At 43.3% G+C, this 20,499-nt stretch overlaps 3 protein-coding genes across 9 annotated transcripts in view; 1 reads left to right on the top strand and 2 right to left on the bottom strand.

Annotated features, from left to right (window-relative positions):
- Positions 1-4,449, bottom strand: part of ADAP2 (ArfGAP with dual PH domains 2) — a 22,293-nt gene extending 17,844 nt beyond the window's left edge. For 4 of the 6 annotated variants that reach the window (XM_073310583.2, XM_073310587.2, XM_073310585.2 and 1 more), the window contains exon 1: positions 2,119-2,403. In XM_073310583.2, coding sequence (XP_073166684.1) covers positions 2,119-2,212 — 94 coding nt within the window. In that variant the 5' untranslated portion in view covers positions 2,213-2,403. Of the gene's footprint in view, positions 1-2,118; positions 2,406-4,266 lie in introns of those variants that run through there. The other 2 variants (XM_073310582.2, XM_073310586.2) reach the window with 2 other exon arrangements.
- On the top strand, positions 4,221-14,799 carry TEFM (transcription elongation factor, mitochondrial). Of its 2 annotated transcripts, none has more exons than XM_073310591.2 (4): positions 4,221-4,377; positions 6,374-6,843; positions 7,053-7,202; positions 8,276-14,798. In XM_073310591.2, the coding sequence occupies exons 1-4, from the start codon at positions 4,338-4,340 to the stop codon at positions 8,708-8,710; spliced, it is 1,095 nt and encodes a 364-aa protein (XP_073166692.1). In that variant the 5' UTR covers positions 4,221-4,337; the 3' UTR covers positions 8,711-14,798. The 2 variants fall into 2 exon arrangements, with proteins under 2 accessions (XP_073166692.1, XP_073166691.1); XM_073310590.2 differs by lacking the exon at positions 4,221-4,377 and adding an exon at positions 5,560-6,003 and having other exon boundaries at positions 8,276-14,799.
- Positions 10,992-20,499, bottom strand: part of ATAD5 (ATPase family AAA domain containing 5) — a 26,896-nt gene continuing 17,388 nt past the window's right edge. The window contains exons 14-23 of the mRNA XM_073310574.2: positions 20,251-20,401; positions 19,661-19,831; positions 18,205-18,323; positions 17,280-17,373; positions 16,910-16,974; positions 15,836-16,016; positions 15,053-15,231; positions 13,868-14,700; positions 12,048-12,215; positions 10,992-11,845 (exon numbers count right to left, since the gene is read on the bottom strand). Coding sequence (XP_073166675.2) covers positions 11,767-11,845; positions 12,048-12,215; positions 13,868-14,700; positions 15,053-15,231; positions 15,836-16,016; positions 16,910-16,974; positions 17,280-17,373; positions 18,205-18,323; positions 19,661-19,831; positions 20,251-20,401 — 2,040 coding nt within the window. The 3' untranslated portion in view covers positions 10,992-11,766. The remainder of the gene's footprint in view (positions 11,846-12,047; positions 12,216-13,867; positions 14,701-15,052; positions 15,232-15,835; positions 16,017-16,909; positions 16,975-17,279; positions 17,374-18,204; positions 18,324-19,660; positions 19,832-20,250; positions 20,402-20,499) is intronic.

Here is a 20,499-nt window from a genome sequence, read left to right on the forward strand (position 1 = left end):
CATTGGCTAGTTTAGGCAGGGAGCCGCCTTGAGTCCTGGCTTTTGTAAATCCCATCACCAGAGTAGCAATAAAATGGACATGTGAAGGCAAGTGAAAATGAGGCTGCCCGAAAACAACATGGCGAAGAGCTGTGGAAGCCGAGCTGAAAAACCTGGGGCACAGCTGGGGAACCACTGAAAGACTTGGCAGAAACAGACAGGAGTGGAGGAGCTTCGTCACTGCCCTAAAGGCCAGAGGCGTAATGGGAACATCATGATGATGATTCTAATGGACTTATCTCTCCCCTTTCATTGTCTAGGGAGCCTAGTCGGTGAACTCAGGCTTTGTGGATCACAAGTGATTCTCTAGGCACCTCAAAGTTAGGCGTGGTGATGCTCAGTGTTGCCACGCCTATGTTTCTTTGTGAATCTGGCCCATATCGGAGCTTTAGTGGGGGCCCCCAAAACTGAAACACTGAATAGTGACCAGTTAGACAAATGTTGGATTCAGCTTCTGTCCACCAGTTTTCCCATCTGTAAAATAGGGGTTATGATGCTTACTGATCTTTAGAAAAGACTTTGAGGTCTATGGATGAAAAGCATAAATACAAAGTATTATTATTGTTATTACTACTATTATTATTCAACACCAGTGTGAGGACTGAAACCAAAGCTGTAAAGGGACACCGTCAACTTAAAAATCACCCTCTCTCTGATTAGTTTTCACTGACCTTTGCTCCAAGTCACACCAATGGTTACTATCATTGAAAGAGACTGGGGAGAAAAAGTGTGTTCCCTTTGTGTTTTGACAGCATTTAGCATATCATCAGTTTCATTGGTCCCTCTCTATACTCAGTCCACCGCCCCTGTTGTCTGTGTGGTTCTTTCACACAGCACTAGCGGACAGAAAACATTTAAAACAATTAGAAAATGTGATTGTAAAATCACAGAAGGGGCAAAAGGACTAAGGGACAGATGTACAACCACAAACTACTTTAAATAATTTTTTTTTTATTGACTAGATAGGTAAATGAACACTGTCCCTTTAAATGTCATCTGTTGAAGTGTGCTTTGCTCATTTTCACATTCTTTCAGTAAAAGAAGTGAAAAGCCGTGGCAGTTCCCTGCTATTCTCAGCATGGGTTTCAGGAACTTTGTGAAGTAAGATTTCAGAGTAGCAGCCGTGTTAGTCTGTATTCGCAAAAAGAAAAGGAGGACTTGTGGCACCTTAGAGACTAACCAATTTATTTAAGCATAAGCTCAAAGTACAAGTTAGCCATGTCCAGGACATAGCTAACTAGCACTGATGGCTACAATTCTGATATTAAGTGGCAGCAGGATCCTGATCACTGGAAACACAAGGATGGCTTGGATTGGCAGGACGGATCAGACCCTATGTGGGCTGGGAGCTCTGGGGGTGTGGGTGGATCTCTATAATGTTGTCACACAAAGAGGCAGACTGGAGCTCAGCGCGCTGCACAAGTCACACAGCGGGGGGGGGGGGGGGGGAGCACATCTACACTAGAGCTGCTCCAGCTGTACCACTGTAGCAGGGTAGCTGGTTCTTACATCAAGGGAAGGGGTATTTCTTCTGCTGTAGTAAATTCACCTCTCTGCATGTAGCGATTCTTCGCTTTGCCTAGCCACCTCTACACGGGGGGTTCGGGCGACCTCACTGCAGCGCTAAGGGCAGGACATTTTTCCCAGCCCAGAGCAAGGCAGCCAGGTGGGTCTAATTTTTAATTGTAGCCCAGGCCTCACTCTCCAGTCAAATCAAATGCAGGGCTTGGCTGCTGCTTGGGAGAGCAAGAGGGAGAGTGGGGTGGGGGGTGTCCCAATGGGGAAGTGGGGAGTAGAGAGTTGAAGGAGGGACAGGGAGGTCCTGAGTGATGAGAAGTGACTAAGGGCAGACGCAGTCCTGGATAATGGAGAGGGGGAGAGAGCTTGAGAGAGTGGTACAGGGGATGGAGAAACAAGTCCCGAGCAGGGAGTGGGCATATGGGCAAGGGAGGGAGAGGTGGAGTCCTGGGGGGAGTGGAGATTCAATCCGGGGAGGGACAGGGATTGACAGACGGCGGGGAGAGGTAGCCGTGGGGCAGCCCATGCGGCTGATTGCGCCCTAGGGACGTTTCCTCTTACCGGCTGTCCCGCAGTCTGCGCACTGGGCGTTCCCTGTCCCGGCTGCCCTCAGCACCTCTAGCAGCAGCGTCTTGCTGAAATCCGGCTCCACCATCCTGCCCCTGGCCGCTCCGCCCGCGGACGGCCACACGCTGCCGCAGCCCCGGGGCTGCCGGGGGCGAGGCTCCAGCCTAGCCCGGCTGCACTTCAGCCTAGAAATGAGGAAACGCGACTCCTGCTCCGGCCCGGGTGGGAGAGGCTCGGTCACCGCCCATCAGGGAGCTTCCTCCCCCCACCCCGGCCCTCGGCCCCCCCAGATCACAACTGCCCCCTGCCTCGGCAGGACGCGCCCAGGGAGCCCCGCAGCCCAGCGACTGCAGGGAAATCCTTGTGCTGGTGGCGGGACAAGGCTCGCCAGGGCGAATTCTCGGGGTGGGGGAGGGGGGCGAGAACAGAACAGACCCCCCCCCCCCAGTCCTGCTTTATCCTGCTCTCCTGGTTACTGCAGAACGTCACTCACCCCCCGCCGGCCAGAGGAGAGCTCTGGGGTAGTACTGTGGGCGGCCCTCACAGGTGGAGCCTAGGCGGGTTGGGAGCTTTGGGGGCTGCAGTTCACGCATCAGACCCTGGGAGCTCTGGGGCTGTGGCTCACACAGATCAGACCCTAGGGGGGTTGGAGGCTCTGGGGTTGGGGCTCACACAGATCAGACCCTAGGGGGCTGGGAGCTCTGGGGCTGTGGCTCACACAGATCAGACCCTAGGGGGGTTGGGAGCTCTGGGGCTGTGGCTCACACAGATCAGACCCTAGGGGGGTTGGAGGCTCTGGGGTTGGGGCTCACACAGATCAGACCCTAGGGGGCTGGGAGCTCTGGGGCTGTGGCTCACACAGATCAGACTCAGGGGGGTTGGGAACTCCTGGGCTGTGGCTCACACAGATCAGACCCTACGGGGGGCTGGGAGCTCTGGGGCTGTGGCTCACACAGATCAGACCCTAGGGGGCTGGGAGCTCTGGGGGCTGTGGCTCACACAGATCAGACCCTAGGGGGGTTGGGGGCCTGGGGTTGGGGCTCACACAGATCAAACCCTAGGAGGGTTGGGAGCTCTGGGGCTGTGGCTCACACAGATCAGACCCTAGGGGGGTTGGGAGCTCTGGGGCTGTGGCTCACACAGATCAGACCCTAGGCGGGTTGGGGGCTCTGGGGCTGTGGCTCACACAGATCAGACCCTAGGCGGGTTGGGGGCTCTGGGGTTGGGGCTCACACAGATCAGACCCTAGGGGGGTTGGGGGCTCTGGGGTTGGGGCTCACACAGATCAGACCCTAGGCGGGTTGGGGGCTCTGGGGTTGGGGCTCACACAGATCAGACCCTAGGCGGGTTGGGGGCTCTGGGGCTGTGGCTCACACAGATCAGACCCTAGGCGGGTTGGGGGCTCTGGGGCTGTGGCTCACACAGATCAGACCCTAGGGGGGTTGGGGGCCTGGGGTTGGGGCTCACACAGATCAAACCCTAGGAGGGTTGGGAGCTCTGGGGCTGTGGCTCACACAGATCAGACCCTAGGCGGGTTGGGGGCTCTGGGGTTGGGGCTCACACAGATCAGACCCTAGGCGGGTTGGGGGCTCTGGGGCTGTGGCTCACACAGATCAGACCCTAGGCGGGTTGGGGGCTCTGGGGTTGGGGCTCACACAGATCAGACCCTAGGGGGGTTGGGGGCTCTGGTGTTGGGGCTCACACAGATCAGACCCTAGGCGGGTTGGGGGCTCTGGGGTTGGGGCTCACACAGATCAGACCCTAGGCGGGTTGGGGGCTCTGGGGTTGGGGCTCACACAGATCAGACCCTAGGCGGGTTGGGGGCTCTGGGGCTGTGGCTCACACAGATCAGACCCTAGGCGGGTTGGGGGCTCTGGGGTTGGGGCTCACACAGATCAGACCCTAGGGGGGTTGGGAGCTCTGGGGCTGTGGCTCACACAGATCAGACCCTAGGGGGGTTGGGGGCTCTGGGGTTGGGGCTCTCACCCTGGGGCTAGGGCAGTTGTGGCATTGCCCCACTCCCTTATGTTGCGCTACTCCCCCACCCCCCCGTTTGCTGGCAGTACAGGGAAAGGCCACTGCGGGGAGCCAGGCCCAATCTCTCTTCTGCCCGGCCCCGCCTGAGGCCGGAACGTTTCTTACCAGCCGGGGGGGCCGGGGCCTCTTTGCCCTGACCCACCCGGAGTGAAGCGCGGCCTGGCTGGGTGGGCAGGATGAGTTTCAGCGCCTGGCTCCCGAGCCTCCTCCGGAGAGGTAGAGATTGGGGGGAGGGGGTCGGTCGGTCTGTCTGAGTGGAGAGGGAGAGATTCCGGGGGGAGGTGTCGATCTGTCTGGTGGGGGTAGAGGGAGAGATTCCGGGGGGGGGAGGAGGGTTGGTCTGTCTGTCTGGTGGGGGTAGAGGGAGAGATTCCGAGGGGGGTGTCGGTCTGTCTGGGGGGAGAGGGAGATTTTTTTGGGGTCAGTCTGTCTGGGGGGGAGGGAGAGAGTCTGGGGGGACGTGTTGGTCTGTCTGGGGGGGGGAGAGATTCCGGGGGGGGTCGGTCTGTCTGGGGGGAGAGGGAGATTTTTTGGGGGGTTACCCTGTCTGGGGGGACGTGTTGGTCTGTCTGGGGGGGGAGAGGGAGAGATTCCGGGGGGGGGGGAGTGTTGGTCTGTCTGTCTGGTGGGGGTAGAGGGAGAGATTCCGCGGGGGGTGTCGGTCTGTCTGTCTGGGGGGAGAGGGAGAGATTCCGGGAGGGGGGGTCGGTCTGTCTGGGGGGAGAGGGAGATTTTTTGGGGGGTCAGTCTGTCTGTGGGGAGGGAGAGAGTCTGGGGGACGTGTTGGTCTGTCTGGGGGGTTCAGTCTGTCTGTGGAGGGGGGGAGGGAGAGATTCCGTGGCGGGGTGTCGGTCGATCTGTCTGGGTGGAGAGGGAGAGATTCCAGGAGGGGGGGGTTGGTCTGTCTGGGGGGAGAGTGAGATATTGTTGGGGGGGTAGAGGGAGAGATTCTGGGTGGGTCGGTTTGTCTGGGGCGAGAGGGAGAGATTCCAAGGGAGGGTCTCTCTGTGAAGGAGTGGCCCACCCCCTTTGTGCCAAGTTGGGGGTATCTGGTTCTGGGTGGTAGGTAGCAGCAGAAACCTGCTGCTTGGAAGTTGTTTGGGCCTGGTTGCCCTGCGTCCAGCACCGGCCTGACACACTAGTCCTGTTGGATTCCTTCCTAGGGGCTGATCAGATAGCAGTGAGCACGTTTTGGGGTGCGACAAGGTTGGTGAAAGAGACATGCTCACGAGCCCCACAGCGGTCTTCTTTCTTGTAGCTGGAAGCTCATCTCTTTCACCCACAGAAGTTGGTCCGGTAACAGATCTTGCCTCCCGCACCATGTCCCGCTAATTTCCTGGGACCCACAGGTTACAACTACACTGCAAACAACACTTTCTGGTGATCTTTTGAGACCCACCCACTTACCCTGGTCCAACACTAAAATAAACACGCAGAGTTAAGCCTCTGCCTCTCTCCAATGCTTTATTGACAGCCTCATAGTGTAGAGGAGGCCTCTGACTGGTGTGGGATTTGCCCTCCCAGGCCCATGGGTAACACTGCTCTTCTGCTGCTGCTCTTATTCACTATTCCTTGATGAATTTACCTTGACAGCCCTGTGGACTAAAGTGGTCCATTTGCCTGCAATAGGCAGAACAATACAAACCACACTTCTTCCCCCATGGGCCTCAAGCCAACCTTGGTTCAGAGGAGTAACCTCGGTAGCTGAGGGTAATTCAGTCTCCATGCTCCTTCCCTCCTTAGCATCTGCTGCAGCTAGCATCTGGGGAACAGCCAGTAGCAGTTGTGAGTGTGATACTTATCCCCTAAGAAACAGACTGAAACAATCAACTCATTTCACAGGTCATTGAACATCTATCCACTGGGTTTGGGTCATTACTTACCAGGGCTAGATTTAAGTGGGGTCATAGAACAGTGGCTCATTAATGGGTGGCAATAAATGTCAATAAAAAAACCCATCAACACAAATAGCAGAGGAAGTTTAAAATGATTGGTGGCCCTTTTCTTGAATTCTTAATTTTTCTATAACCTGTTTGAAATGCTAGATTTCTGAAGCCAATTTTAATTAACAGGAATTAAAAAGTTGGCCAATGCTTTTTTTTCTTTGTATGGCACAGAAATAAATTTGTGAGACGGGCACCTCACAATGAGGTATTGATGTACGTGTTCGGTAAGTTAATGAAGACATTGTTTTAACTCATTTTTTCTTCAGGAAGGTATTTCTTTCATGTCCCTTTGGGTTCATGTCAGCTTCAGCCCCTGCACCATTCCTGGTGTCAGAAAAAATCAACATCTGCTGTACAACAGAACTGTGTCAATTCCCCAACAACGAATCAAACCTTCAAGACACCAGAAGATGCACTCTCTAATTTGTACTCTTCTGAACAACAAGCTGTCATCCTGCAAGTGCTCAACACAGCATCTGAGAGAGAGCTTTCCACCATTAAACTATTACGAGGACGAAAATCTGTCAGCATAATTAAGCATAGGGAAAAATATGGACCATTTCAGAACTTGCAGAGTTTATTGAACGTGCCTCTCTTTCAATATAAAACTACTGTTAAGGTGTGTAACTTTATCCTCAATCCGTCTGAGAAAGGAGATAGAAGAGAGAGAAAAATACAAGACACCAGGCCTGCAATGAGGTTTATTAAACCTGAAATAGAGAGAGAGAGGTTGGAGGTATGCAACATTTTTAATTTGATTTTATCAAGAAACTACTCTTATTTTCAGAATAAACTTATTCCCATAAATCAAACATTTTAATAATTCATCAAAGAGTAGATATAATACATTTCTTGTTAAGTGGTATTTTCCCCAAGACATCAAATATTTAGTACTTAGTGTTTTACATCTTCAAAATGCAGAATAATTTTTTTTCTCATTTTCAGACTTTAGATAGCATTGTGTCTGTTGTTTTTGGCACCCGTAAAATTGCATGGGCTCATGTTGATCGAAATCTAGCAGTTCATGACTGGCAACAAGAAGAGTGTGGTAGATTCATGAAAGGAACCTATATTCCAGCAGTGTATCTGGAAGAAGTAAGTAGCATATGCTTGAGAATTTAATAAACATCAACTCCTCCCCTTGTATCTCTGTTAATCTTAAATTGCTTATTCTTAGGGCTGCTATTGTACAGTATGTAAAAATTGACTTAATGTTCCAAGGCAGGGCTTTCATTTTAGCAATTCTAAGCTGTATTTATTTTGCTAGTTTGATCTAGTTAGAAATCCTTCAGAGTTCAAAAGAGACCCTAATAACATTTGTAAAGTAGAACTGTAACTACTGCAATCAACCTTTGATAAAGAATCTAGCAGGTGAGTAGCCCAAAAATTTATCCCATAATTAGTGTGTGCAGGACTTGAGTTGCAGACAGAAATGGAAAGGCTGTCTTCTTTCTAACACTATTTTTTTTGATCTCTGCAAGTACAAGACTCTGCAAGAGAGATGCACCCATTCCCTCCCTCTACACTGCAGGTAGACATCTGTGACTTGGGCTTGCAGGGCTCAGGCTGCAGCGCTGTTTAATTGTGGTGTAGGCTTTCTGGCTCTTGCTGCAGCCCCCTGCTCTGGGACCCTCCCACCACACAGGGTCCTAGAGCGTGGTCAATTAAACTGCTCTGCGTCCTGAACTCCATGAGCCCAAGTCATCTGGCATGAGCCAGCCATGGGTTTTTAATTGCAGCTAGACACACTCTTAAAGTACTTACAAAAACTAAGGCTGAGCTGCTTGTCACGGTCACTCTACCACAGTATTTATAATCTGACATCTTCTCAGCACACTTTGTGTGTGCCAGAGGACTGGTTAACTTTCTCCCATTTTCACCGTAATTACAGTTTCTTTAAATTTAGACTCAAGTGCTCTTCAAAGTAGTACAGGAGCAGAGCTTGTCAAAAATATGCAATTTGGACACTTTTTAAATTGAAATTCCCACAAAATGGGTAAAGGTCTCATGAAGCCTACATTCCAGTTTTGACCAGACAGTTACTACATAATTTCTTATAAAAAACACCTTCATATTTGAGAGACAATAACTATGAAATCTTGTGTTGATTTCTGGTTTAAATGAATCCTTGGTGCTAGCATTCATGCTTATTTGTTTCCCCCTTCTAGATTTCTTCAGTAGTTTCTAAGATTCCTGAAGCTGATCTTTATATTCTGGAAAAAAATGGACTGTCTGCTCAAAATACAAATCTCTTTCCTATAACATTACATCTTCGCACTGTGGAAGCTATGCTGTATGCCCTATTACAAGAGACATTTATGCAAGATGGCCAGCACAAGGTACTAAGTATGGCCCGAAGCACTGTAGGAAAACACTTTGGACTGATGGTAGGAGACTCTCGAACTAGTGGAATGGACCTGGTGAAACAGTTTCTTTTACAGTCTGTTACCCAAGAACAGCCCCGGTTGTCCTTTCCCCGGAATAAGGTGGTATGTTACAGAAACCTATTTTCTTCAGTCACACAAAACAGAGTTGAGGAGATGTGTGATTCATTACTACAGGCTCTAGCCTTCTATGAACTTTTGTTAAATAACACTACTTAAACCTTTTGCTGTTATGAGCAGAACCACAATAAACTTAACTCTAATGTTTTGATCAAGTATCAGATACTGACTGACATTAAATGTTGTGCTGATGAGCAGAAGCCAAGTTTACATGTGCTGTTCACTGCTATCTATCAAGGCAATCTGTTTTTTCTGTATTCAAAATATCTTTGGAAGATGTGTATGTCACATGAGGCTGTAACCTCAGCTGCAGCAGCTCATCCTCCAAATGAACAGATGCTGATTTTTATGGCTTTTCTACACACAGTTGTTCCTGATTATGTAGACACATTCTGGAATAAATCCAGAACCATTCCACGTGTAGACAAACCCTTGTCTACAATCGAGTGTGATATGTCTTCCAGAGTGATTGTAAAATAAGACCTTCCCCACCCCTCTAGTCACAGCTGTAGCAGTATCGGTCTACTTTCTTCCTCCAGCCTCTCCACATGCCCCAGTGATCCCATTCCCTGATCTCCCTTGTGCCCACTCCCATCCCCTACTTTACTCTTTTCCTTAACCTCTGACTCTCCCCCCACCATACAAACATGTTTTAGTCTCTCCCATCTTAAACAAATCCACTCTTGCCTCCACTTGTCTCTCCAACTACTGCTCCTTCTCCCTTTTGATAGATACTGCTAAACTGGGACTGGCGGTGAACACTTTGGACTTGAGTGACATGTTCCAAGGGAAGGGCTGGAGTAGCTGAGGAGTAACATACGCTATCAGGCCAGAGGTCCACACTGATCAGCCACTGAGTGGCACACCTCATCAAGCTAGCAGATCTCAGCTTTGTTATTCCTGGGGGCATTCTGTGCCAAAAAAAATAAATAAATATTCTGCACACAGTTTAAAAATTCTGCAAATTTGTCAAAACAACACTACATAATCATGCCACTTTCAATTATTTTGGTAATTTATTTCAAAATACCTGTCCGCAAGTATGTCTGTAACAATAGACACACAAAAATCCCCCCAGGAATAGAGAGTTAAAGAAACCCCTATGAGAACCCAGTTCCTGTTTCTCTGCCCCTCTCCCAGAGCCCAGCCGGGGGGGGGGGGGGCAGGACACCTACAACTCTTTCCCCCCCAGCCAATACACCCAAACCACCTCCTCCCCAGAGCCCAACTGCAGGGCTCCCTCAGCCCAGATACTCACACCCCATCCCTTCCAGAGCCCAGGGATCCAGAGGGAGAAATAGCCAGATGCTCAGTCCCAGGCTTGCATGGAGTTTCCTGCACGCTGCCCTCTCCTACACTAGTGAACTACAGCACTTCTTGAGCGGACTATTTTTTGCAAAGAAAAGAATTCTGCACTGGACATGCACAGAATTCCTCCAGAAGTAATAAATGAGGGAGCGCCCAGAACTGTAACACCAAACATTAAGCCTAAGCTGTATGGGATGCATGTTCCCCTTTCCTCCCTGCAAGGAGGACCCAGGGACACTACCCCCACATCTAGGTAGAGAAAGAACCTGAAAAACTGAACATTTTTGGCAGGTTGGGGTTTTGTGGCTTTTTTTAATGTTACCAACAATGAGCATACTTTCTAAACCTAAAAAAAAAAAATCTGAAATAGGATTAGGATTTGTGTAGTATTAAAACCTTTAAATGGGTCATAGCTACATAGAGAACCGTATACAGTTTGTAAACGTAAGTGGGTATATTTTATTCTTTACAAAACTGTACAGAATCAATTGATACTTAATATCTAGTGCGTTTAGACCCTTGATACAACTCACTAAGAGCTGTTTAGCTACCATTTAATAAATATACACCACATTCTGTTGCTTGAAATCCTGCACTAATCTTAAAACAACAATTTACTTTATCATAAGCATGTTCAGTAGTAAACTATAATGGAAAGAAGCCAGGAAAAGGTAGGGTGAGAAAGCAGCTACAGAGGGTGCTAAAACAACCGGTCTCCTCAAAAGTTATAGGAATGTCTGATTAATTGATGTGAAATTGTGTGTCCCTATACTGAACCTTACATGTTAGTCTTTAGAGCAACAGTACAAACGTGATATTGGCTGTGATAGTCGCTATTTAAATAAAGGTGTCATCTAGAAAAAATACTTTCAGGTGATAAAAGGCAGGGGGTTTAGATCATCACATTTTAAATCTTACCTTTCATACTGCCAGAATATTAAGAGTTGTACCAAGGTCTCACCCACAAATTTATTTCCTTTCAGATATAAAACAGATTTCAACCTCAGGTAACTGGGCTGAAGTCTTTCAAATATAAAATACAATATAAAAAAACAGAACACAATATACAAGATTACCAGAAGTTATATGTTACTAAATAATTCAGAAGTAATGCAGATACAGAAGTGTTATTTACAAAATCTTGCCTAATCTATTTGGGCCCCATCTAGGATTACAGTAAACATTTTCTCCCCATTTAAGATAATCATACTGGCCTGGCAACTGTAAACAAAATTCATGGAATAAAATGAAACTGAGGTATACAAATATGCACATTATGAGACACAGTACTTTAATTTATTTCATGTTAAGCATTTTTTACTCATTTTTTCCCCTAATTTATTATTGTGATTAGTTAGAGGCTTACAGTTTTTACAAAAGTCTTGCATCAGGCAGGTTATTTGGCAACTCTTTTGAAGATCCAGGCTGAAACCACTGCCTATGCCAATGAAGCAGGCTTTTCATAGAAAAAGACTGAGTGGAAATCATGGCAATGGTTCATTACTCAAGCACCTCTTGCTACCCAAGACATGGATTGATTCTCCTTAATGGAAAGTGCACCTTTAGGGCAGCAATCAGAGGAAAGAATTCTAAAGTGATCCCGAAAGGTGCACAGATAGACTAAATGCTTTCGAACACACTTGGAGTAGACAGAAGCACCAAAAGAACCCACATTTGGATTGTGGAAAGCAATACTATCACACAGAAATATACAGTTTGCATTGTTAAATACTCAAAGATTTAATATACAAATGGCTCTTTGAATATACAATAAAAACTAAATTATATGGTAAAATCAAAGTACCACATAGACCAATCTGTACAAGACACTACTGATATAAAATATTTTAAGGGAAGTTAGCTGCCAGACTGTAAACTGTTTCTTTGGGTATTTCAAGATGAATTCCTTCAAGATAATGCAGGAACCTGTCAAAAGAAATCAGAGTGAACAGAAGAGGATTGATAATGTCCATTTAAAAAAAATTAGACAAGGATTTTGAATGCAGCACATTTAAGAAACAAACTGTTCATGCATTCATTTGATGAAGTTCCTTGATAAATGTTTCTAAAGTTTACTAAACACTATCATGCTAAAAAGTAGCAGAGATTAGGGTAAACCTAAACCTACCTTCTTTTAGTCTTCCCTTGTTCTTTAAGTTTCTCTGACCTACAAATATTGCGGAGGGTGGGCAAGTATTCAGTTATGCTAGCTTGCCTGTTAACCAGGCTTAAAGGAGTTCTAGTGGAAAATACGGTTTTGATGATTTCCAGCCTCTTCTGTGCTTTTCTGTGAATGCTGAAAAGAAGGAGAATGAATCCTTATTGTTTCTTGTTCAAGAACACAAATACCAATATAACTCCATGAGGATCAAAAACAGTGATTTAAAAAATTCCACAAAAGTCACAGTTGCCAACTTTCATGCGGTAAATAAGCACCCGACTTTGTCAATAAGCCAAAAATCAAGCTAATTCCATTTCAAACCAAGGCCAAAACAAGCCAATCCCTAAGAACCCCACACTCTATGACTAGATCTCCTTGGCATGCAGTCTGGGACTGTAGTGGGCCCGCTGTACACCCCGACTCTCTCCCGGCCTTGCCAGGAGACTATCAAAAAATAAGCAACAAGCTACAAGCCAGACAAGGAAAAAGCAAAAACTAGCCAACAAGCAACTCACAAGCCAATTATGCCAAAAACAAGCCCAATTTCTGCATTTTTGGCATGTCTGGTCACTATCCAAAAATTCCCCAAACTATGACTATTACACAGTACTAAACCATCTTATGACTCCAGGAATCTTAGTACCAAAATCTGACTTGTAGGCTGTGTGTAGACCCCCCCAAAAAGCCACACCCAGAGGAGGGACCACAAGACAGAAGCTGTCTGCTCTACAGATTCTCCAAGTTCAGCTGTGAAAAGAAGTTTTGAGGGAGGTCTTTCTAGGTGTGGTCCTCATTTATATGTTTAGCGCACACACCCACATGCCCCCCATGGTGCTCTCCAGAACATCTGTTCTTGGCAGCAAAGAGCCCTTTGTTGGGGCTAGCTAGAATACAGGCTTCCCGCTATATCACACTAATTTTTTCATGTCACAACGTGTGCCCATTTTAGACCTTTGAGTCATTTTGATACCATCTAAATACATGTCAACACATTTTTACATTGGAGCTCAATCAGGCAGAGTGTCTTGTTTTAAACAATTTGGAATGGCAGCGAGAAGATTTCTCCATGTATCTATTTTTACAGTAATTAGTTAAGTATTCTTTACCATATGTGGCAGAAGTTGGTATAATAGGTGATTACTCCGTTTTAGACTAAAATCAAACCTTTATATTAATACTTGTTAACATTAATAAAGACAATTTACTCTAATGCCATATTCAAGGTTTTTCTTCTCTTGATTTTAGAAGACATAATACAAAAATATCCACATTTGACCTAGTTTTAATGTTCTCAGGCCCCAATCCTGCAAAAGATAGTGAGTCCAAATTACATGCATGACACTATTCACACGAGTGAAGTCATTCACATGCATAAGAGCTTGAAGGATTAGGCTTGCAGGCAGCATCAGTTTGCCTATTCCACTTAATTCTCTAATGTGTGTGGCCTTTTCGAGGCAAATACTCAATTTTTATAGCAGATGAGAATAATGCTACCACTCATGATCAAGCGTACTATAACCATTCAAAACAATGGAGGACTTTAAAAAAATCTTAAGTAATTACTATTAGAAAAAATGTTCCTAAAAATGAGAACTACATGGCCACTGTCGGTTTCTGAGGTGTACAGAAATTAACAATAGGCCTTATCGGGCCATTTGTTTTTATGCAGAAGTCCACATTCAAGAGACAGTACAAATATTAGTGGGATGAGGGTTGGTGAATCTGTCCCCTCCCCAGGTGATATTTGTACTGCATTGCAACGTATGTTAGTGAGGTTTTAGTCTTACCTTAAATCAACTGATTGACCAAAGTATACATCATTTCTGTCTTTTGAAATATGCAGAGTGATTCCCTCAATTTGATCTCTTCCTAGTGTTTTACAGGGGTTCAAGTAGGCTTCCATGCTTTGTGAAATACTAGCAGAGCACTTATTAAAACTGAGTGCTTCTACAACTGCCTTTAGTTCACTACAGCTTTGAGAACTCCACCAATCAATGTTTTCTGTGCTAAACTCATCAGAAAGACCATTTTTAATCTTGCCATTTGTCCAATTAAACCCTTCATTTTTACAAAACTCTTTTGGTTTCATTACATTAGTGTTTAGGCAGCAATCTAAGAAAGACATGTTCTCCACAAATTCAGTTAGTGAATTTAGACAATGAGAAGCAAGAGCAGAGCTTTTTTTCCTTTCTAGGATTTCAGTATTCAATTGTTTTTCTTTTTCGTTCATCATAAATTTTAATCCATCTTTGTTTTCTTCCAAGCATGATTCAGGAATGTCTGATGGCAAAGTTATAAATTCAGAAGAGTAGTTCAATTCAGTATCAAATAAATCACTATCATCCAATAAAGCAATCTTTCTCTGGTGCTTCATCCTTTTAGGCTTTTTGACAGGGGTAGCTTTTTCAGAGTAAACACTATCAAGAGGTATGTCATTTGAAGAATTTGCTGTAGTCCTTTTAAATGAAGGATTAGAATTCTGTGTTGGCTCTGGAAGAACATGAACTGGTAAAGGCAGAATAAATTCAAGGTTACTATATATAAAATCCACTTTCTTCATCTGAAATTCTGTGAGCAGCTGTATCAGTTTACTCCATTCGTCTGTTGTTGTGATTTTATGCTATAAAAACAATGTAAACATAATAAAATGCATTACCATAATTGTTTTTAATAAATGAAATATGAACCACACTATGTTATTACACAAAGCTGCCTATTCGGATACACCTCAGTAGTCATCAGCCAAAGGATTGTATATTATTGGGTTACTGAGGATTTCCCAATTTGGGTTTTACATAATCCCTGAAGCAGACCTTTTGAAGACTGCGGCTAAATATTTTTGTATGATAATTGTGTTTGCGATAAATGCTACAGAAAATTATTAGAATATATAAAGAGCTATAGCAAATCCACATATGTTTCAGATAAAATTAATTCAAAATATTAGCAATCAGACCTAATCATGAAAATACCTTAAGAAATGAAAACAAATCTTCTGAAGGCAAAAAAATGTTCTTAAGGCCAAGCAAAGTCTCTATGAAGCCAGTATCACATTTTGGAAGCTCCATCTCAGTTTGAGGAAGATCATTCTCGGAACCAGTGTTTTCCATGCAAGTTATTTGATCTGTTCCTTCTGGCTCCTCTCCTCTCACTACACAGAAGATATTAGGTTTTACTTATAAAGTAAATAGAAGTTGTGCATAGAAATTCAAAGCTTAAAATTATCCCTTTGTTGTCTCAGGTCATTCTTTTGCATGCTAAAAAATAAATCCTATTCTTATCTTGACTTCTTACTGTAATTTTGAATATTACTGACTTTCAATTACCAATGTCCCCTTACCCATGTTTGTTCATGCTTCCAAATCTCTCTCTTCCCTTCTGCCTCCTTTGCTACCTCTCCATTGTAAGCAATCAACTCAATCTCTGCCTCCTGCTCCTTCTGTCCCCCTTTACAGTATGTCTACACCGTAGTTAGACACTCAAAGGCTGGCCTGAACCACCTGACTTGGGCTGCTGGACACAGGCTAAGGGGCTGTTGAATTAACATGTATACATTCAGGCTAGAACCCTCCGATCTCTCAAAATCCTAGAGCCCGGGCTGCAGCCCAAGCCCCAAAACATCTACACTTCAGTTAAGTAGCCCCTTAGCCCATCCAGTCATGGATTTTTTTAAACTGCATTGTAGACACACCCAGAGTCTTCCTCGTCCACTGAAAATCCTCACTTCTTCGTTCTTTAAAATTGGATCAACTTACCATGAAGTGCTAAACTTTTTTCTTTCAAGCATCCACCTCCGCTCCTAACCCAAAATTGTAGGTAAAGAACACTTTGTCTGATGTCACAGTTATTTGTGGTTAACAAAGTGGCAAAGTCTTTTAAATCCGTTCGTAGATTCTCAGCCAAACAGAGCACTTGTAGATAGCTAGCAATGTTTACCTAGAATAAAGCATATGAGAAAACCCCGTTGAAAGACAAACACAATTATCCAGACCATGGCTAGTCACACTAGAAGCAAATTACTTTTGTATACTGTAATGTACCAAGAAATTCCCTCCTATCTAGTGTTCTCTCTAGCGAAGAGGACTAAAATTGCTGGTATACAGAATGGTGATCCCCAAACCCAACTCTAATTCCTACTGTATGTACACAGAGGGAGGCATCACCATACTGGACTTCATAGCAAATGGGAGTGTAAATTCTTCTGCATGGGTTCCCCCAACACCTAACGGTGGCCTCTTTCATGACCATGGAGGGCCCCCATGATCCGTAGTATTTACAGAGCAACATTTGCCCTAGAGGATTTTCTTTCATTTAACTCTTATCAGGTAGCCTAGAGATTTAAAATCCAAAGACTGGAAAGTGAAGGGAAAAGAACAAAAATATTTTATTTTAAAAAATTAGCTTCAAGTCTGCTTTTAATTTTTTACTGAAGTTTTTAAAAAATAGTTTTTTTAAATATACATTTGGCCTTAATTAAAACTATTTGCCAGTATACATCATCATCATACTGGGCTGTTTCTTTTATATAAATACCCTGCAATAGGGTTCTTTTAGCTTTCAGTGACTGACGCTAATTTTGGCAAAATCAAGTCTTTAAAATGGAACTTCTACAGATATAAAATATTCTGTATCTTGTATGAAATTGTTTGCTTTAGTCTGAAAATAAATCCTTCTACAGAACTGAACAGTAAATATAATAGATTACATATAACTTTTTAAACCTACAAATTAAAAGTTACAAACTCAAATTTGAGGTTTTCAGTTATGCTAATTAAATCCTAAACTAAAAGATATTAACATTATCTGTATTCCAAAAGAAAAAGACTTACCAAAGAGGGTGTTTTAAAGTTGATTTCTTCAAAGGAACCATCAAACATTAAACTAAAAGTTGGATCTACACAAAAGATACAAAATTAAACCTTGTGAAATTTTAATCTTCAGAACTATTTTTCCTTATTTCTTAAAGCAGCCATCAATAAAACAGCAGTGTCCTCTCCTTAATATTCAAATATACCATTTGTAAAATAAGCCTTTGTAAATATAAAAACACAGCTGCTGTTTCGATAGAGAACGCCAGATATATTAACTTTGCATTAATATTTGCATCCTACTCTCTCTGATCCTGATACTGTAAATCAGATTTATCCAGGTGGACCCTTACATCTGCAAAGTCCCATTACTGAAATGGGTATTACTCACCATTTGTCGTAAGAATTACAGGCCTCTTTGCAGTGGCCATGAATGTCTTTATTGCACTTAGAAACCCAGCATCTTCATCAAATATTATATCAACCTACAGAAAGTACAAATAAAGTGTAAAATGTTTAGTAATAGTTTCATAGTTATGGAAAGTCATGTAGTTTATTTTTTAACTACAGTGTCCAGCTTTTACCAGTAATGTAATTTTCACCTAAAACAAATATAGTTGCTACAAATAAAACCCACTAGTTTGTACCTAAAACTTTTAGGACAAAGTCTTATATGTTCAAGTTTTGCAATATTTTATAGCATTGTAGTAGTGATGTTATGGTTAAGGGCAAAACAGCACTAATTTTCTCTAAATTACATTTTGGGCTGTAGTTTCCCACACTTATTCGAAAGCAAAATGCATTTTTATTTGGGGGAGAGGGAGAAGCAGGTGTGGAAGAAGCATCATAAAAGCGATTCAGCTATTTACGTTAAAGTATGAAAAAGAGAAAAAAAAATCTTTTAATGCCTGCTTAGAAATGCTTTAAACATTATTTGGTACTTGGATAATTTAAAAAAACAAACATTACATATTGCATTTATGCAGTTCTAAATAAGAATCTAATAGCTTTGACAGAATTAAATAAATTTAGTTTAGAATAGCCTTGCAAAATTTTATTTGTCAATTTGCATACTCTGAGTAACTTTTTCATGGGTGGATAAAATATATAAGTAGGTTTCTTCACTCTTAATCATCATGGTACAAAATGAGTAGATTTTTCATCTGGAATAGTTTTTGCAAGTCTGGTTCAGAAATACCTATATGGGTGAAATGACCTCTAGCTGAATTAGTTTAAAGGTTGATAATAATCCTTATACTTAAATAAATATGACTGAACTATTAATTTTTCACATCAGTGACATATTTAAGTTTTACCTCTTCAAAGAGTATAAGAGATGTTGCATTTTTTTTGTTGGGTTCCTCTCCTCCCACTTCCTTGTTTGTTGACTTAGTTTGAATATCCACTTTTTCTTTCGATGAATTCTGAGTATTTGCTGCATATAGACAGAGTAAAGTTAAAAGATGATTCAAGCAGTTTAATAGGCAACTGTACAATGCATTAGTTCCCTAGCAATGCCCTGTATGTATGAAGTGAAAACAACTGCATCAACATAAATATTCAAACACTGATGTCTCTAGAGGACAATGATCTGCATAGTTTCCTGGGGATTACTGACTATTTGGGAAATGCTGACTGCCCAGCATTTAAAAATAAAAATAAAAATTAGATAGGAGAAACTCATTAGGATATCTAATCCATCATGCAGGATTGTTGGCTGCTGTAATGCTTTCTTTCTCCTATTCTTTATCAGACTACATAAGCCCAGTTCTGCAAAGACAAACAAACACATTAACTTTCCACAAGTGAATAGTCTCCTTGAAGTCAATGAGGCTACTCATGTTGTAAAGCACATATATAAATCACCCCCGAGTGTCATAAATTACACCGACAGAAGCTCCAGTGTGGACAATGCTATGTCTGCGGGAGAGCTTCTTCTTCCAACATAGCTTCTGCTGCTCATAGGGGCTGAAGTAATTAAGCCAACGGAAGAGCTCTCCCCTGTCAACTTAGAGCAGCTACATTAGAGAGCTTACAGCAGTGCAGCTGCATCGGTGCAGCTGTGCCGCTGTAAACTCTCTAGTGTAGCCATGCCCTCAGTGTTTGCAGTAACTGGGCCTTTCCATGGAAAGGACTCTTTCCTATTATGTGTTCATACAGCACCTAAGAAAGGGGCCCCAATTTTGGATGGGGCCTCTAGGAACTACTATAATACAAATAATAATGTATATTCTAATGCTTTGTCTAGTCTGTGTCATAGCTGATTATTCTTCAATATTTCATGTAATCCATTTCTATACATGCTAGCCTATATTTGGGATGTTAGAATGCCTACAAACAGTTTAAAACAGTGGTGGCCAACCTGCGGGCTGCACGCAGCCTGTCAGGGTAATCTGCTGGCAGGCCGCGAAACAGTTTGTTACTTTGACTGTCCGCAGGCACGGCCGCCTGCAGCTCCCAATGGCCATGGTTCACCGTTCCCAGCCAATGGGAGCTGTGAGAAATGGCGCGGGTCGCAGGTTGCCCACCACTGGTTTAAGGTATAAATACACATTTACTTATCATGCTCTCTTGTATTACATTGTCTCTGAAGTTGTTTGCACAGTATGATTCATCAATTCCAAGGAAAGAAGGGACCATTGTGGTCCTCCTGTACAACACAGGCCAGACAACTTCCCCCAAATAATTCCTTTTGAACTACAGCATCTCTTAAAATCTAACAATTTTTCCAACCTCAAACAGAATAACCCCATTATAAGCAGTAATACCTACCTTTGTTTTTTGCTTGAGGTTTTACTATTTCTTCATTACTCTCAGGCTTAGAAGTTATTTTGAAATAATTTGCTAATGTTTTAGGCGGTAAACTTCGTTTTAATCCTGTTTCTTTGGGTGAAAGTGGAGGTTTTCTTGGTGAAATAGCTTTCCTGGGAGAATTTATTTTTTCTGAAAGACAAGGTTTACATTAGCCTTCAACGTAAAATATATTCTCAAACACTTCTCAGGTAAACTAAGAACTGGGCTTAGTTCAGCTGTTTTGTATGTAGTACAAGACAGTCTAACGTAAGCAGCAGTATGCAGAGTTACTTTTCTCCTTGTTTTTGTTAATTCACCTATGGTTAACCTCCCATACAAGTGCTGTAGCACTATTCTACAACACAGAAATAATTATTGGGGATAATCAAATTAAAAGTCACTGTAAAAACACTGTAATTCAGTAAATAGAGTGGTTTTTTTTTTTTGCCTGAAACAATAAAGCAAAAACATTCAGAGTCTGACAAAACTGAGTTTACCACTTTTTATATGAATGTCTTTTAGCTTCCTTCAGATGAAGGAAAAGGAAAAGTAAGATAAATGCCACTTACTCGGGGACTTAGTGCTGCTACAGCTGTTAAAGAAGCAAGGTTTATGTGCATTTACACCTTGTTTGTCCACTTGATGAGACTGAGTAGCCTCCTTTAGCTGAGATAGGATCTGTCTACCACTTCGCTGGCAAGAGGCATTAACTTCAAATATCTGCAAGAATAATTTATGAAAAGGGAATTCAGATACCCTTTGGTATAAAAATAACTTTTTAAATGCTAGGTACAAATTAGAAAAGCAGACTACAAACA

Source organism: Lepidochelys kempii, chromosome 14 (genome assembly GCF_965140285.1).
Source record: "Lepidochelys kempii isolate rLepKem1 chromosome 14, rLepKem1.hap1, whole genome shotgun sequence".
NCBI lineage: Eukaryota > Metazoa > Chordata > Testudines > Cheloniidae > Lepidochelys > Lepidochelys kempii.

What these genes read in the sequence shown, in the direction of transcription:
- TEFM (XM_073310590.2), top strand. Translation starts at nt 5,886, where the DNA reads ATGCTCCTTCCCTCCTTAGCATCTGCTGCAGCTAGCATCTGGGGAACA. An exon ending in ACAATCAACTCATTTCACAG is followed by an intron (nt 6,004 to 6,373) that starts GTCATTGAACAT and finishes TTTTTTCTTCAG; the next exon opens with GAAGGTATTTCTTTCATGTC. An exon ending in CAGCAGTGTATCTGGAAGAA is followed by an intron (nt 7,203 to 8,275) that starts GTAAGTAGCATA and finishes TCCCCCTTCTAG; the next exon opens with ATTTCTTCAGTAGTTTCTAA.